At 58.4% G+C, this 14,715-nt stretch overlaps 2 protein-coding genes across 3 annotated transcripts; both read left to right on the forward strand.

The window, feature by feature from the left end:
• The first annotated feature begins 161 nt into the window (after positions 1-161).
• On the forward strand, positions 162-2,692 carry ZBTB22 (zinc finger and BTB domain containing 22). 2 transcript variants are annotated; one of them, XM_063291197.1, is made up of 2 exons: positions 162-1,286; positions 1,431-2,692. In XM_063291197.1, exons 1-2 carry the CDS (start codon positions 345-347, stop codon positions 1,893-1,895), a joined length of 1,407 nt encoding a protein of 468 aa, XP_063147267.1. In that variant the 5' UTR covers positions 162-344; the 3' UTR covers positions 1,896-2,692. The 2 variants fall into 2 exon arrangements, with proteins under 2 accessions (XP_063147267.1, XP_063147266.1); XM_063291196.1 differs by having other exon boundaries at positions 162-2,691.
• A 1,935-nt stretch (positions 2,693-4,627) lies between these two features.
• TAPBP (TAP binding protein) lies at positions 4,628-10,682 on the forward strand. The gene is made up of 8 exons (XM_063296093.1): positions 4,628-5,073; positions 5,327-5,560; positions 5,872-6,180; positions 7,181-7,513; positions 8,661-8,987; positions 9,765-9,854; positions 9,946-9,971; positions 10,162-10,682. Exons 1-8 carry the CDS (start codon positions 5,001-5,003, stop codon positions 10,171-10,173), a joined length of 1,404 nt encoding a protein of 467 aa, XP_063152163.1. The 5' UTR covers positions 4,628-5,000; the 3' UTR covers positions 10,174-10,682.
• The last annotated feature ends 4,033 nt before the right edge of the window (positions 10,683-14,715 follow it).

The following is a 14,715-nucleotide window of genomic DNA, read 5'->3' on the forward strand; positions in this document are numbered from 1 at the left end:
CGGCGCGGCGGAGCCTCCCCCGCGCGTCCTCCAGGGCTCGTGCTCGCCACTCTCCCCCACTTCCGGGCGGGTGGGGGCGGGGCCGCGCGTGCGCAGAGGGGGCGGTGCGCGGTCGGCGGGCAGAAACCCGGCCTTAAAGGCGACGCGGCCCGGGGCGGGCGAGGCCTGCAGGGCGGCCGCTTTTAATCCTCTCGCCGTGGGCGGGCCGGGGCCAGAAACGGGGCCGGGGCCGGAGCCGCGGCAGCGGCACCCAGCGGAAGAGGCCGCCCGGCGCGAGGCCCGTTCCCGGCGGAGCGGAGCGGAGCGGCGGGGCGCCGAGCGTCCCCCGCGCGGGGCAGTCTACCATGGAGACTCCGGCCGCGGGCCTGGCGGTGGTGCACGTGGACTTCCCGGAGGTGACGAGCGCGCTGTTGGAGAGCCTGAACCAGCAGCGCGTGGAGGGGAAGCTGTGCGACATCGCCATCCACGTGCAGGGCCGCGTCTTCCGCGCCCACCGGGCGGTGCTGGCCGCCTCCTCGCCCTACTTCCACGACCAGGTATTGCTGAAGAACATGACCTCGGTGGTGCTGCCCAGCGTGATGGACCCCGTGGCCTTCGAGATGGTGCTGGGCTCGGCCTACACCGGCCGGCTGCGCATGGCCCGCGACGAGATCGTCAACTTCCTGACGGTGGGCAGCGTCCTGCAGATGTGGCACATTGTGGACAAGTGCACAGAGCTGCTCAAGGAGCGCCGGGCAGGCCACCCGGGCCCCTCCGCCCATGCCGCCGTCGCCTCCTCCTCCTCCTCCTGCAGCGCCTCCCGGGCTCACTCTAGCCGCACCAGTGACAACCAGTCACCCAGCAGCAGCAACTACTTCAGCCCCCGTGACTCGGCGGGCGAGGGCCCCGACCAGGCTAAGTGCGGCCCCCGGGGCGGCTCGGTGGCCAGTGAGCGGGATGACGAGGAGGTCGTCTTCCGGGCCGAGAAGGGCCCCTCCCACGGCCCAGACCCCTTTGCCGGGGGCAGCAGGTTCGTCCTAGAGACAGACGATGATGCCAGTGATGGCGGCGGGGAGCTCGGCTGCAGTGAGGGCCGCCGCCCGGCCTATGTGCGGCCCAGCATCGTGCCCCAGAAGCAGTGGATCCTTGTCAAGAAGGAGCGTGCGCAGGAGGACCTGGTGCTCACCTGCGAGGAGGATGAGGACCCCGTGGAGGCGGTGGCAGCTGGCCCAGTCCCTGAGGCCGCCCTGAGCATCAGTGATGTCCGCACCCTGACCGACCCCAGTGGCGCCAAGCTGGAGGAGCAGGTGAACTTCTGCGAGTCCTCTGAGGACTTCTCCTCGCCCTATGAGGGCCTGGAGGAGGGCTCCCCACTGCCAGGTGCCCTCTCACAGCGGCCCCTCCTACCCATGGACATGCAAGGCAACCAGATTGTGATCTTCCCCCCACAGGCACCCGTGGAGCACGGGGCCGTGCAGCTGGCGGCTGGCTCTGGGGATGGGAACAAGATCTTCATGTGCCACTGTGGGAAGGCCTTCTCCCACAAGAGCATGCGTGACCGGCACGTCAACATGCACCTCAACCTGCGCCCCTTCGACTGCCCCGTCTGCAACAAGAAGTTCAAAATGAAGCACCACCTGACGGAGCACATGAAGACCCACACGGGCCTCAAGCCCTATGAGTGCGACGTCTGTGCCAAGAAGTTCATGTGGCGTGACAGCTTCATGCGCCACAAAGGCCACTGCGAGAGGCGCCACCGCCTCGGTGGAGGTGGTGGCGGCATCTCAGGCACCTCTGTGGTCTCTGGGGTTGCCAAGAAGGAGGCGTCGCCATCCCGTGTCACAGGCGATGCTGAATGGTCCACCGGGAGGTCACCACGCAGTGAACTGGGCTTCACGGGGAGTAGCAAGATGTGAAGAGGGGAGCTGTGGACCTGTCGCCCTCCCTGTGAGGAAGACCCTTCTGGCCCTCAGATGAGCTGGAGTCCTTCCCCTTCACTGACTGCCATGCACCGCCGGACCCCTTTCCCTGGACAAGCCCTGCAGCCTCTGCGGGTGGGGTGGTGGTTGTGGACATCTCCAGCCTCTCCTCTGATGAAGGTGTGCTGCTTGGCCGGGCTCTTCCCATCATGCAATGGGCCAAGCCTGGGAGGAGGTGCATTAAGGCCCTGGACAGGCCTAGAGCTGGGTGGGTGGGACCCCAGACCCTCCCTCTTTTGCAGCCCTTGCCTAAAATCCCCTTTGGGGGAAGAGGATGACTTGCCTGGGAAGCAGCCAGCACTAAATGTCCCCCTCTGACCCATTTGCAGGGGGAGGCCCCATTGATGTGGCAGCAGCCTCCTCCTCCTCCCTCTGGGTGTGTGTCTGCCTTGGGAGTGCAGACATTTTGGGAAGAGCCACTGCTTTGCCCTGGGAGAAGTCGGGGGGGATCTTTCATGGAGGGGCAGTTCTGAACTGGCTGGATGAGTCCAAGAGCCAGAAGCTGGCTGTGTGCCCAGAGAGGACCCCTTGCTTTGGGGGAGTCGCACCAGCCCCTCCAGACCCCTCCCTCCTAGAACGGCTGTGCTCTGCTCTCCTGTCCCAGCCATGTGGGGAACCAGGAGAAGCTTCCTCCCCCCTCCCACCGTTTGAGACCCCCTCCCCCATTCGTTCCTTCTTAGGTGAAATATGTTGTCCTTCAATTTGGTTGGGGCCATTTTTTAAAACGAAAGCGACAAATTCTCTATAAATATTTATTGCTGTTTAAGCCCTGCCTGGTTTGGATCTTTGCTGGTGCTGTCCCTGGGACTGGCTTGGGACGAGGAGAGATGGGGAGCCCCCTCCCCTGCTGCAGGTGAGCTCTGTGGGAGGAGGCCCAGAGGCTCTCCTTGCCCCATGGTTGCAGCCACCCCCCAGGCAACTGTTCCAATGTTCTGCCTTAAATTTAAGCTGGGTCTGAGGAACAGCAGCCTAAACCCACTGATTCAGCCCTTGTTGTGTCTGTGGCCATGAAAAGAGTCCCATTAGAGAAATGAACTGCCTCCGTGTCTCCTGCCCTCATCTTGCCTCTAAGCATCCCCAGTTCCTTCCACCTGTGCTCACAGGGCATCTCCTGCAGCCCTGTATCACCTTCACTCCCTCCCCTGGGCCCCTTCCACCCTTCCAGTATCCCCCTAGAGATGGGGTGGCGCCAGTGCAGAGCAGAAGGGAAGAAGGGGGCGATGCTTCCTGCAGATGCGCTCTCCTTCCCACGGAGGTCCTGCTCACCCCTTCCTGAGTGGTGCCTTGACACCCGCAGTACCTGCGGTGCCAGGTGGTCTCCAGCCTTACCTGCCACACTCTAGCCCTGCCTCAGTTTCTAATTCTTGAGCCTCTTGCCATAAGAAAGGACGGAAAGGGGCAAGGGAGGCCCTCTGAAGGGAAGGGTGGAGCGAAGGACAGAAAGGCTGAATTTGGGAAGAGGTCCATGTCTGAAACTAGGATGACAAAAGCAATACTTAATGAAGAAAATCCTAAGTTAAGGGGAAAGATCGTGTTCCTCAAAATGTGGGAATACATATAGTAATAGAGCTCAGAGTCTGTTTTGGGGAAAGGCCCTTGGGCCACATCTGCCCTCACCTTGCTGAATGAGCTGCTGGTGAAGAAGTTGGAGAGCCCTCTGATTGCCCTGTTTCAGGTTCTGTTGGAGACAAACACCCAAGACCAAATGGGTTTGGTATTGGGGCGGGGGGGAGCCATCGCTAGCACCAGTTTTGGAGGCCCAAAGATTGCCCCCTTCGAGGGGCCATTCCAGCAGGGCCTCCAACGGGGCCCCTGTAAATGCTCCCCTTGGAGCTCCCTGCCCCCTCATCCTCAGTGGGCTCTTCCTCTGGGCCTGCCTCACCCTTGCAGCTCTGTGGGATATTGGGGGGAGTGGGAGCGTTAATCTGGTGTGAAGGTGTAAATACAGGCGGGGAGCCAATACCAAGTATTTTGTCTGTGGTAAAATCCAAGCTGCAACTCCTGTTTGGACATGTCTGCTTTCAGCACACACTGACACAAGCCCACTCCCTGGCTGTTGCCTGAGGCTTGGAGTACACTTTGAACTGGCAAATCACACCCCGCCTCCCCAGGGCAGGCTCCCCCAAGGCTGAAAGGAAAGCTGTTCCAGTTGAGCTGCCATTGCCGGGAGGCCTCCATGCCCTTTTCAGATAATGAGGCAGTGGGGTTTGCCCCTGCTGCCTTCTGGGATGCTCTGTTGACTTCCTAATTCTAATCCCTGGATCCCCTGGTGGTCTCCCATCCAAGGACTATCCAGGTCCTGGCTGCACTTGTCTTGGGATTAGCTACTACCTGCAGCCCCCTGGGGATCACTGCAGGGATGAAATTGCCCCACCAGGAAGGAAAGTAGACTGGAACCCACCCCGTAGGTTTCTTTTTCAGACGCTCGTCGAAAAACAATGAGGCTCCCTGGCACCAAAGGGTTCCTAGGAAGCCCATCCGTCTCGAAATAGGCAAGGCGAGAGAGAACTTGAGGGCTTTATTTGGGCCGAGAGCGGAGCTGATGTTCCAGCTTGGCATCTGCCGATCTTCAGCAGCAAAGCAAGGTCCTTCTGGGTGTTTCCGGGTGGTGGGGGCTTCCAGCACCCGCTCGCCTGTTGTAAAGAAGTCAAGAGTCTTCGGCGCTGAAATTGCCCCCCACCACCACCACCACCACGCAGGGGGCACTTTTTCCTTGCCCCGAAAGAAGAGTTGAGCCCGCCGGCCGCGAGGCCGATCAGCCCAGTGCCGACAGACGCTTTTGCGCGAGTGGACCAGCGAGCCTCCGCGCCGCCGGGACAATTTGGGGTGCAGGAGCCCCAAGGGAGCGGCCGAGGCCATTGGCCGAGATTCTGCGCCGGAGAGCAGCTGGCAGCCCCGTCTTCCGGCGCCAAAGGCCAGCCGCCCCCTTCCCGGCTACGCTGCTTCCTTCTCCGCCGAAAGCGAAAGCGGGTCCGCCGCCAGAGGAGACCGCGCAGCGTCGCTCTCCCGCGCTCGATCCTCGCTGGTCCGATCCCGCTCGGCATGGCCACCTCGTCCGCGCCCGCCTGCGGCAACTTGCAGAGCCCCGTCCTCCTCCTCCTCCTCCTCCTCGTCGGTAAATGGGGCGGGGCGCCCGGGACCTGGGGAAGGGGTGGGGGGAGGCGAGGCGGCGCCGGGTCCCGGCTCTGCGCCCTTAAGCCGCGGCGACCGCCGGCCCCCGGCTCGCCGGCAGGGGCTGGCGAGCTGCCCCGCGGCAGGGCGCGGGAGGGAGCGCCGGCCGGAAGAAGCGCCGCGGGGTTCCCCGCTCGGGAGAGCTCCGCTTTCGCTTTCTTCGCCGGCCCGGCTCACCGCCTTCGTCTGCCCTGCAGGTGCGTCCCTGAGCGCGTCGCCGCCGCCTTCAGCCGCCGCCGCGGCCAAGCTGGGCTGCTGGTTCGTGGAGGAGGCGGGAGGCAGCGGCGGCCGCGGGTCAGTGTTGCCCAGCGACCTGAACCAGCGCCGCGCTGTGCTCATCCTGCCGCCACCGGGCCGCCGCCTGCCTGAAGCCTCCCTGGAGCCCGACCTGCCCGCGGAGGTGGAGCCCGGCCTGGCCTTCCAGCTGCTGGGTACGAAGCCTGGTGGGGGCTGTTTCCCCGCGGGCGACTCTCCCCTTCTGGAGCCGGCGGCATCCTGAGGAGCTGGCTCTCTTCAGGCAGGGAAGGGGCAGGGCGGACCGCTGGAGGCTGAAGTGCGAAAGGAGGGTTTCGCGGTGGGCGCCAGCCTTAAAGTCCGTTTATCTGAGGCCACCCTCACAATGCCAAATCAGCCACAGGGCGTTCCTGGCCCTGGGGCCACAAGTATGGGGCTGAGTGACCTGGCCAGCGGCGGTGGGGGGGGGAACCTCACTCACCTCCCCATCTCTCCTTCCTCTGGACAGACCCATCTGGGACCCTCTGGAGTGGCAGAGAGCCCGGGGCCCACCCCCTCTGGCATGGGGCCGATCTCCCCAGCCCAGAGACTGAGGCCCAGGTGGCCTGTGAGATCAACCCGTACCACCCCCAAGAGGCCCATGTGCCCTGGGCTGCAGGGCTGGTGGGGCAGAAGGGCTGCCCCCGCTCCCTGGAAGGCCAGTGGGTCATCGCCACCATCCAGAACCCAGAGGTGAACTTCGGGGTCAGTAGCATCCTGCACGGGGAGGCACCGTTGTCTGGGAAACGAGAGGCTAGCAGGATCACCACAGCAACAGGTATGTATGTATGTATGTATTTGATTTCTATAGCCATCTCAGCAAGCAACTCTGGGCGGCTTACAGTGATAAAAACCATAAAGCAATTAAGCAATTACAATTAAAATAGTTACAATACAAAATAAGTATACATGGCTGCCAAGTAAACAATGTAAAATATTAACACACCCAAGAAACGGGACCATTACCACGCTCAGTAATGGTCCCGTTTCTTGGTTGTATTAACAGGTATGGGTCCGCCTATCCCTCCATGAATTCAAATTGGGGGCTACTGATGGGGGGCTCTCTTTGGCTGCCCCTTTCTTCTGAGCAATAATATTGTTACAAACAAGAACAATCCTGGATTGATTATATAGGGTTACTCTTAAGTAGTAACCCAAATATAGCGCCCTCCAGATGGGCAGGATGACAAGATCCATCTTGCCAGCCAGCTGGGAAGAATGGGAGTTGCAGTTCAACATATCCCATGGATTGTGGTTGGTGGGAAAGATTTCAGCAAGAGGGGGCAGTTTGATGCCCCCAATGAAGCCTATATTTAGTGGAATAAAGCGTACATTTTTCTTTCGAACAATTTATCCTCGAAAGTCATTTTCTGTTGCTGAGAATGCAGAAAGGGAACTAGTCAGATTTTTTATTATTTTATTTCCTTCTTTCCTCTTTGTTTAGCAGGAACGGGACTTGTTTAGGAGTACAAATTAAACATAGAGCATAAAGCAACAAAATAAATCCAGGCTTAAAATTAGCAAAAAGAAGAAGAATTTTAAAGCCTTGGAAGGAATTAAACACTGATTTTTGAAGTTAGAATTCTCCCCTCAAAGGTTGATGCGGAGGCCCTGGGCCGGGCATTAGCCCCAAGCATGGGTGCCATCTTCCCCAGGGAATTTGGGTCTCTCCGCAAAACCTGGTGCGGGGGTGGGGACAGGATATGTTGAGGGGCCTTGCGGCCTCGGCTGACCAGGTGGACTTGGGGCCGGCTGACCAGGCCTCTCCTCCTCCCCAGCGGTCCTCTCTGTCTTCACCCGCACACCCCACCTGCAGGCCCGCCTGGGGCAGGACATGCTGCTCGACTGTGGCTTTTCGGCTCCATCCGTGGCCTTCTCCGTCGAGTGGCGCCACCAGCATAGCGGGGCAGGGCGGGTGATCCTGGCCTACGACGGAGCTGCCCAGCGTGTCTCGGTGTCTGAGGACGGGGCCCGGCTCTTTCTGGATCCCACAAGTGGCAACATCTCACTGCAGCTGCAGGGCGTCCAGGTGCACCATGAGGGGATCTACATCTGCTCCGCCTACCTGCCCCACCTGCATGCCCAGCAAACTGTGGAGCTGAAGATCGTGGGTGAGTGGTTCCAGCCCCCCCCCCAACATCACACCATTTGGCTGCCTTTTTGGGCAGCTGGGGTGGTTCCAAGGCCCACAGGCCAGGCAGGTTCTCCCCCAACTTCTCCCCAGCTTGCCGAGCCTGCTTGTGGGGCAGTTGGGAGGGAATCCTTTGGGGTGGATATTTGGCCTAGTGGTGAAGATGCTGGGCTAGAAACCAGGAGGCTGTGAGTTCTAGTCCCACCTGAGGCATGAAAGCCCACTGGGTGACCTCGGGCCAGTCGCTCTCCCTCAGCCCAAGTGCCAATCAGCGTGGTAGGAGAGTTCTAGTCCTGCCTTAGGCACAAAAGCTGGCTGGGCGACCTGGGCCAGCCACTCTCTCTCAGCCCAGCCCACCTCACAGGGTGGTTGTTGTGGGGAAAATAGGAGGAGGAAGGAGTGTTAGGTATGTTTGCCGCTCTGAGTTATTTATAAAAATAATAAAGGCAGGATAAAAATTAAACGAATAATAAGTAAATAATAAGTTCCTTTGGTCCCTGGTGGGGGGGGCTATTCAAATTGGGAGGCTCCTGTTGCCTTCCCCAGTGCAGGCCTCGGATGAGCGCTAGGCAGTTTGGCCCTGCCTGGATTGCATTGCTGGGAGCCGAGGGCTGGAGCGCTGGAGGCCGGCAAAGCTTTGGAGCTGGCAGAGCAAGGGAGTCGCCTCTGCTGGTGGAGCGCTACGTCCACCGGCGCATTCTAAAATGCTGGGGCTCTGCTGGAAGCAAACGCTGAGCTCAAGTAATGCTGACTTGGTTCTTTGGCCACAGCAGGCCGAGATCCTGCTGGGCTCAGCGACCAGGGCGGGGTGAAGGGGTGGGTTAGAGCAGGGAGGCCCAGGAGATTCACCCTCAGCTGGCCTGCCTCACAGGGCTGTTGCGAAAGAAAACTGGAGGAGGGAGTGCTGCGTATGCCATCTGAGTTCCTGAATGAAGGACAGGATCTAAATCTTGCCCAGAAAGACATTACTTTATTTTGTGCAATGCTTAGAAATCTTCTAGTCCCTGCTCCTGAGCATCAGATATTTCTAGCCGATGGATGACTTGGTTTCTCTTCGTCTTCCTGGGAGGAAAAGGGGGAAAAGCCTTGCCTCCTCCCTGCGACCCATCCCCTCTCTCTTCCCCCAGAGCCACCCAAGGTGACCCTCCGCCCAGACCCGTTCTCGGTGCCCCCCAGCACCCACACAGAGCTGGCCTGCGAGGTCACTGGCTACTACCCCCAGAGCGTCTCCGTGGTCTGGAAGCAGCGCAGCCCCGGCAAGGCCCAAGAGGTCCTCCTGGACACTTGGGAATCGGGGCACCGGCAGTCGCCCAACGGCACCTACAGCTTCACCAGCTATGCCCGCCTGCCACCTGTCCAGCCAGGAGACCAGGGGGCCTCGTACAGTTGCCATGTGGCTCATGTGGGGCTGGGCGGGGCAGGGCTCCAGAAGGCCGTGAAGCTGCACGTGGCAGGTAGGCATGGGGGGTGTGACCACGTGGGGGGGAATAGCAGGGAGGCTGCGGGGGGAGGGTGTCCCCCCCGTAAGGACGCAAGGGCAAACTACTTCCAAAGCTGTGGCAAGAACTGCAGGGTGTTCATGCACCCACCCCGAGTCAGGGTTGACTCGGGGCCAGAAGAACAGGCCCTGGGGGCCCAACACCCCTGCCTGGCGGGACTGGAACAGCAACTCTTTGGACCAACAACTACGAAACGGCTTCGGTTGGCACTGTGGTCCTGCTGGTCCCAGAGGCAGGCGGTGAATCCCGGGTACACTGTGCTGGTCTGCCCTGCAGGGTGCACCGAAAGCGGTGATTGTGCAGATCCTCCGCTGCAAGGGGCCCTCCTTTGCGGAGGGTGGTCAAATCCTGCAGACCGAACCTTAGAATCCTGGGCGGGCTCGGGGTGCGATCAGCCCTGGATGCAGCAAGGGCCTTTGGGGCCCATGGCAGAGACCAGCCAGCTTGTTGGTATGACGACGTGGTGCTGCTCTTAAGAGAACATCTGGGCCAGCTGAATTGGGACTCCAGCTACCAGAATCCCCAACCAGCACCCAAAGGATTCTGGGCTCCCCTGCCCCACCCCTGCCTCTTGCACAGGAGGTGAGCTCTTGCGGCACTGGGTTCTGATTGAGGTCACCGGAGCCACCTTCGTGTGGGAAGCGCTGACGGAGGAGGTGTCTGGGAGGGCACCCCAAAGGGCCGGGGGAGTCACGTTGGCTTTCTGGGGCTCCCGCCTCCCTTCCTTTCCAGGGTCCTCGGGCCCCTCTGTAGAGGACGTCATTGGCCTCTTCCTGATTGCCTTTGCACTTCTTGGCTTTCTGCAGGCGATTTCCAGGCAAGGTGAGTGAGTGCTCGCTTCTGCTCGTGATCCCCGCCCCGTCAAAGGGCAGCACCATGTCGTCTTTGACCCAGGCTGCTTCTTCTCTTGCAGTGTTCGGAGAGAAGGAGAAGTCCAAGGTGAGCTTCCCACATCCTGCGCCTGGCCGGTCGTGGCCTCTTGGTTATGCCTCCGGCTGGGGCAGAAGATCTGCAGGCAGGGTCCTTGTTGCCTGCCCCCCCCCCCCCCAAGATGGAACGCTAGCTGGGCTTGGTTGCTCCAAAAAGCCACGCCTGAACCTCCTCCCATCTCAGTCTCTTCTTCCTACAGAAAGTGGAATGAACTGGACAGCGGACGTCCTCCTGGGTCATGGAGCCTCCCTTTGGATCTTCAAGAAAGGGGCAAAGAAGAAACCTGGTGGAGGCGTCTCCCCGTGGATTTTAGTTGGCAATTTGGGGAGGGGGTGCTGAAATTGCTTGGTGTGTGCTTGTCTCCCCTTCCCACAAAAAGGAAGCAGGAATCCCAGTCTTCTTCCCACCCCACCCCTTTGGCAGATGGGGAGGCCTGCCTGCCCACCCCAGGGCCCTTTGAATGGGTAGGAGCCTGCCCTCACTTTCTCACCGTGACAGCTTTCACAGCAGAGCCATGGTTTCCTGACAGCAGTGCAGCCGGCTTTTAGCTGTGCAAACTCTCCCAAAATATTGGCCCTGGTGGCTCCTGAAATAATGGAACCCGCCTGGTCTGCTCTGGGCTCAAAGAGGGGAGGCATTTAAAAAGCCAGCAGAGGGCCTGGCACCAGATTTTCTCCCTTGTAATCTGACCATGGATAGTTAAGCAATTTTGGTTTCAAAGTCCTGTGCTGAATTGGGCTCCTTTGTTGCCGCAGGGTTGGGGGGCGTGGCTTTCCTGCCTGCCCCTCCCCACGCTGCAGACCAGAAGAGAAAGGCAGTTGGCCAGGAGGTCGCACAGCCAAAGCATCCGGCTCCCTGGCCTTGGGGGTGCTGAACTGTGCTGGCTGGAGGTGGGCAAGGAGCCAAGCCTGGTCCCATCCTGCCACAAATAGAAATGCTGCCCAAAGGGACACAGGGCCCACCAAAGCCCCTGTGCGGACGGACTGACGGGGTGTCCCCCCCCACCCCCCGAGATCAAGTCTGCCTGCAAGCATCTCCTGAGGACTTTCCCTCCGGTGCCGCCGCGGAAGAGCCTCCCTCCCGAGGCAGAGGAGCTTGTGGCTGCCATCCCTCAGGCCATTTGGCGCTGCTTCCGCACCCCGCCGTGCCCCACCCCCAGGTCTGTCCGGGTTTGCCTACTGTGGATTGTGAGCTGCAGGCCGATTGCCTGCTGCTTTCCCTGCTCTGTGCAGCAGCCAATAAAGATGTTTCCTGTTAAACGTGTGGTTTGAGCAGAGGTCCTTGGGGTGCGGGAGGAGAAGTAAAGTGTGCTGTCATGTTCCCTGTTTCAATGTTGCTGAACATCGTAACAGTTTGCATGCCAGAGTGTTGACGCGCGTTCCTGGCTGGGAGGGTGCTGCTGATAAACCTTGTATAGAAAGTTCTGGTTGCCTCAGCCGTGGAGGAATGTGTTTGGGTTATCTCTTTAATGTCAAGGTCTCTCTGCCCGTTGATCAGCAGAGCTCGTTAGGAGCACCTGGGAATGTGGGATTGTAATGAATGAAGGGGGGGGGCGTCATTTGAAGCGGGGCTATTTAGTTTGACTTCGGGCGCGCTTTTCTCATTCTCAGCTTTCTTTCTGTTTGCACTCTATTCTAAATAAAATCAGAACCTAAACTTTGATTTGGAGTCTGAGCGTTTTATTTGGGTTCAGGCAATCATTACATGTGGCTTGTGGAATAAAGGGGATCCACGTGGATCCTCAGCCACCCGCCCTCAGGTGGAAGGCTGTGGTTCAGTCCTGCAGCCAGTTGGGTGGGTTTGGGGCATTCCGTAGCTTGGAGATGAACACAGCCGCCCGCCAACGCTGGGGGATCAAATGCTGCCCACGCGGGCGCAGACTGGCAAGGCTTTTCTTCTCTGGAGCGCTGTTGTGAGCAGAGCCACAAGCAGGTCAGGGTCTCCCGTGGGCAGCTGAGGACTTGCCTGTGACCCAGAGGCAGCTTGTGGCAGTTCCTCGTGGACGTGGCTTGGTCCCCCTGCGGCCTCTCCCGGCCAGCTGATCCCAAGGTGTTCCTTGAGGCTCAGACCTGTTCACCCTCCTATGGTGCCCCTGTCCTGCCCAGCATCATTGGGAAGCCACTGCTGGCCTGGAATCTGGTCTTCTCGGGCAAATGGGATGTGAGGGAGACCCTGGATGGTCCGAATCGCAGGGAGTCAGATGGTCCAAACAGGCTCACGCTGAATCAGTGTGGTCTCTGGATGGGGTTGTGCCTCCCCCAATGAGCTGATCCACCCTCTGGGGTTGTCTCTGGGCTCGTGGCTCCTGCCAGGACAGGAACAGCAGATGGAAGCTGTGGCTGGCTTAGCTGCACTGGCTAGCTCACGCCTGGTGGCCTTGGGAGACGGGTCCAAACGCCAGATGGTGCCCAGTAGGGTCTTGGGTACAATTCAAAGAGTTCTCAGCCGGCAGTCCACACTTCTGGGGGGATCTCCCCTGCTATGGGATCAGGTCGAGGGGGACAAAGCCAAGGGTGGAACCCAGAAGTGTTAGGGTTAGTGTTAGGCTGTCTTTGTGGCCTCCCGCAGGTGGGACAGCCCCCCACCCCGGGCTTCCAAGCCTTAATTACTGGAGATGCCATTTTTAACAATGCAGCTTATTTGTTTATTCTTTCATTACTGAGATTTTAGGAGTTTACCATTGCTCTGTGTGTGTGGGGTGCCCTTGTGACTGGAGCAGCTCTGAGTTACTGTACAATAAGACAAATGGCCATTTGGGACCCTGGATCTAAAAGATGGGGGTGGCGGAGCTGGCTGGGAGGGGAGCCACAGAGGGGAAAGGGAAATAACTTTATTTCAGGTTTTTGCTGCTCACTTCCCACATCCTGATTGTTTTGTTTTGTTGGCCAAGAAGGCTCGTGACTCAGTGCAAGCTGCCACCCAATAAACCACACTGAGGTGGGAAGGTCCTTTGTTCTCTCTTATTTCTGTGCACAGCAACAAAGGTCTCCTGCCCAAGTGCAGAGAGCCCCAGAGACCACGCCTGGCTTCTTTATGCATTTTCTAGCAAGGAAATAAAGGCAACAAAATTTCCTTATTGTCATACTCCCTGATCACAATGTCCTCAGAACATCCTGATCTGACTTGCATCCATTTTTCATCGAACCCGTGTCAACAGACGGAGGCACCAGAAGGGAGGGGGTGTTACTTTGGAGTGTGAATTGGGTTGTTTAGATTAGGTATTTATTGCCAAGGCCATCCGGCCCAGCATCATCCGGACCATCTGGTGGCAAAGGAGGGAGTACATGCTTTGATGGGTAGAAGGGGGGGAAAGTAGAGAATGTGAATTTTAAATTATAGACTGCACGGGAAAGAAGCCATTCGCAACTTTGCTTTGCTTGTACCAGACGCTTCGCTTCATTAAACAGTTACTAGAATCCAAGTCTCAGAACTCTGAGTGAATGCTTGAGTGTGTGGATTGTTACAATTGGCTATTCCTTTCAGCCCCTGCGCAGTAACTGTACATTGCCACATGCTATCCCATAATATCCCTTAGCATGTTCTGTGTTTTCTAAGACCCCCACCTTTTGGGGGCGGGTTTACTATGTTAATGAGTTCTTAGGTTACAGATAGGTCAACTGTTGGTCTCCCAGCTAGGGTAATTAGGTAGGTCTGTGGTTTCTGAATATCTCGAAATCCATCATCACAGTAAGCCCCCTCCCCAAATACCTTGCCAGATGCAGCAAGCCTTTTATCCTCTGTTTGTCATCTGTTCAACCCACATCCTCTTGAAAGGTAACCACATGCATCTATTATTGCCTTGTTAGCAAGTGTTTGTAGCAAACAAGCATTGATTTTGCATTAGACAATTATTTTTCCTATGTGTCCACTAACCAACAATTTTCCTACATGTCCACTGGGCCCCCAGTTTGTGCATTTCATTTATTAAACCCTGAACATTAGGGGTTGCACACAGCCCATGAAAGAGTTATTACTAATAATAAACACATTCCATGCATAAAAGGTCAGAGGGCAAAACAAGTATTTTTGGTTCAGATGGGCAAGCAGCAGGGACCCCCTTGAGGCTCGAGGCAGGAAGGCAACTCCCAGAATGCCCCACCTGACCAGGCATTCTGGGTACATAGTGCAGCCCAACCCACTTGGAAGGTGCTGGGCTGGAAACTGCTGCAGCTGAGCCAGGGAGCTTCAGGGAATTGGCGGGGCCTCTGGGAAAGGCCACAGAGGCAGAGACCTGTGAGCCTGAAGACCGCCTGCCCACCCATGGGTCAAACAGGAGCGAGTTAATGCCTCTGCCAGCCACGCCCGGCTGCCCTTCTGCCTGCTGGGTGTTCTGTGGAGGAGGGGTTCTTGCTGGCCCACAGTTATGCCCCCCAAAACCAGCATCGATCTTCCCACACGCCACCTCCCACTTGTCTTCCAAGGCCTTGCCACTTTTCTGAGCCGGGAGCCCCCCCCCCCCCCAGATACCAGTTAGCCTCTGCGTTAAGATGCAGGAATGACATCCCCTTTGGGACCCAACCAGATAGCATTTAGGCCCTCCAGTTCCGAAATGGCTGGCTGCAGCCAAGGGGAGCCCTGAAGGCGCCAGACCTCCCCTTGGGTTAAAATGGGGGAAGACCTTGAAATGCGGTCCCTGTTCTTGTGACAGACCAACAAAGAGAGCTGCGTTAGTCTACGGCAGCCAAAGATCAGGAGGAGCTGGGTCCTTATTTAAAAATGGGAGGTATTCCTTTCACTGAAAGCATGCCCTGAG

Source organism: Candoia aspera, chromosome 2, assembly GCF_035149785.1.
Source record: "Candoia aspera isolate rCanAsp1 chromosome 2, rCanAsp1.hap2, whole genome shotgun sequence".
Lineage (NCBI taxonomy): Eukaryota > Metazoa > Chordata > Lepidosauria > Squamata > Boidae > Candoia > Candoia aspera.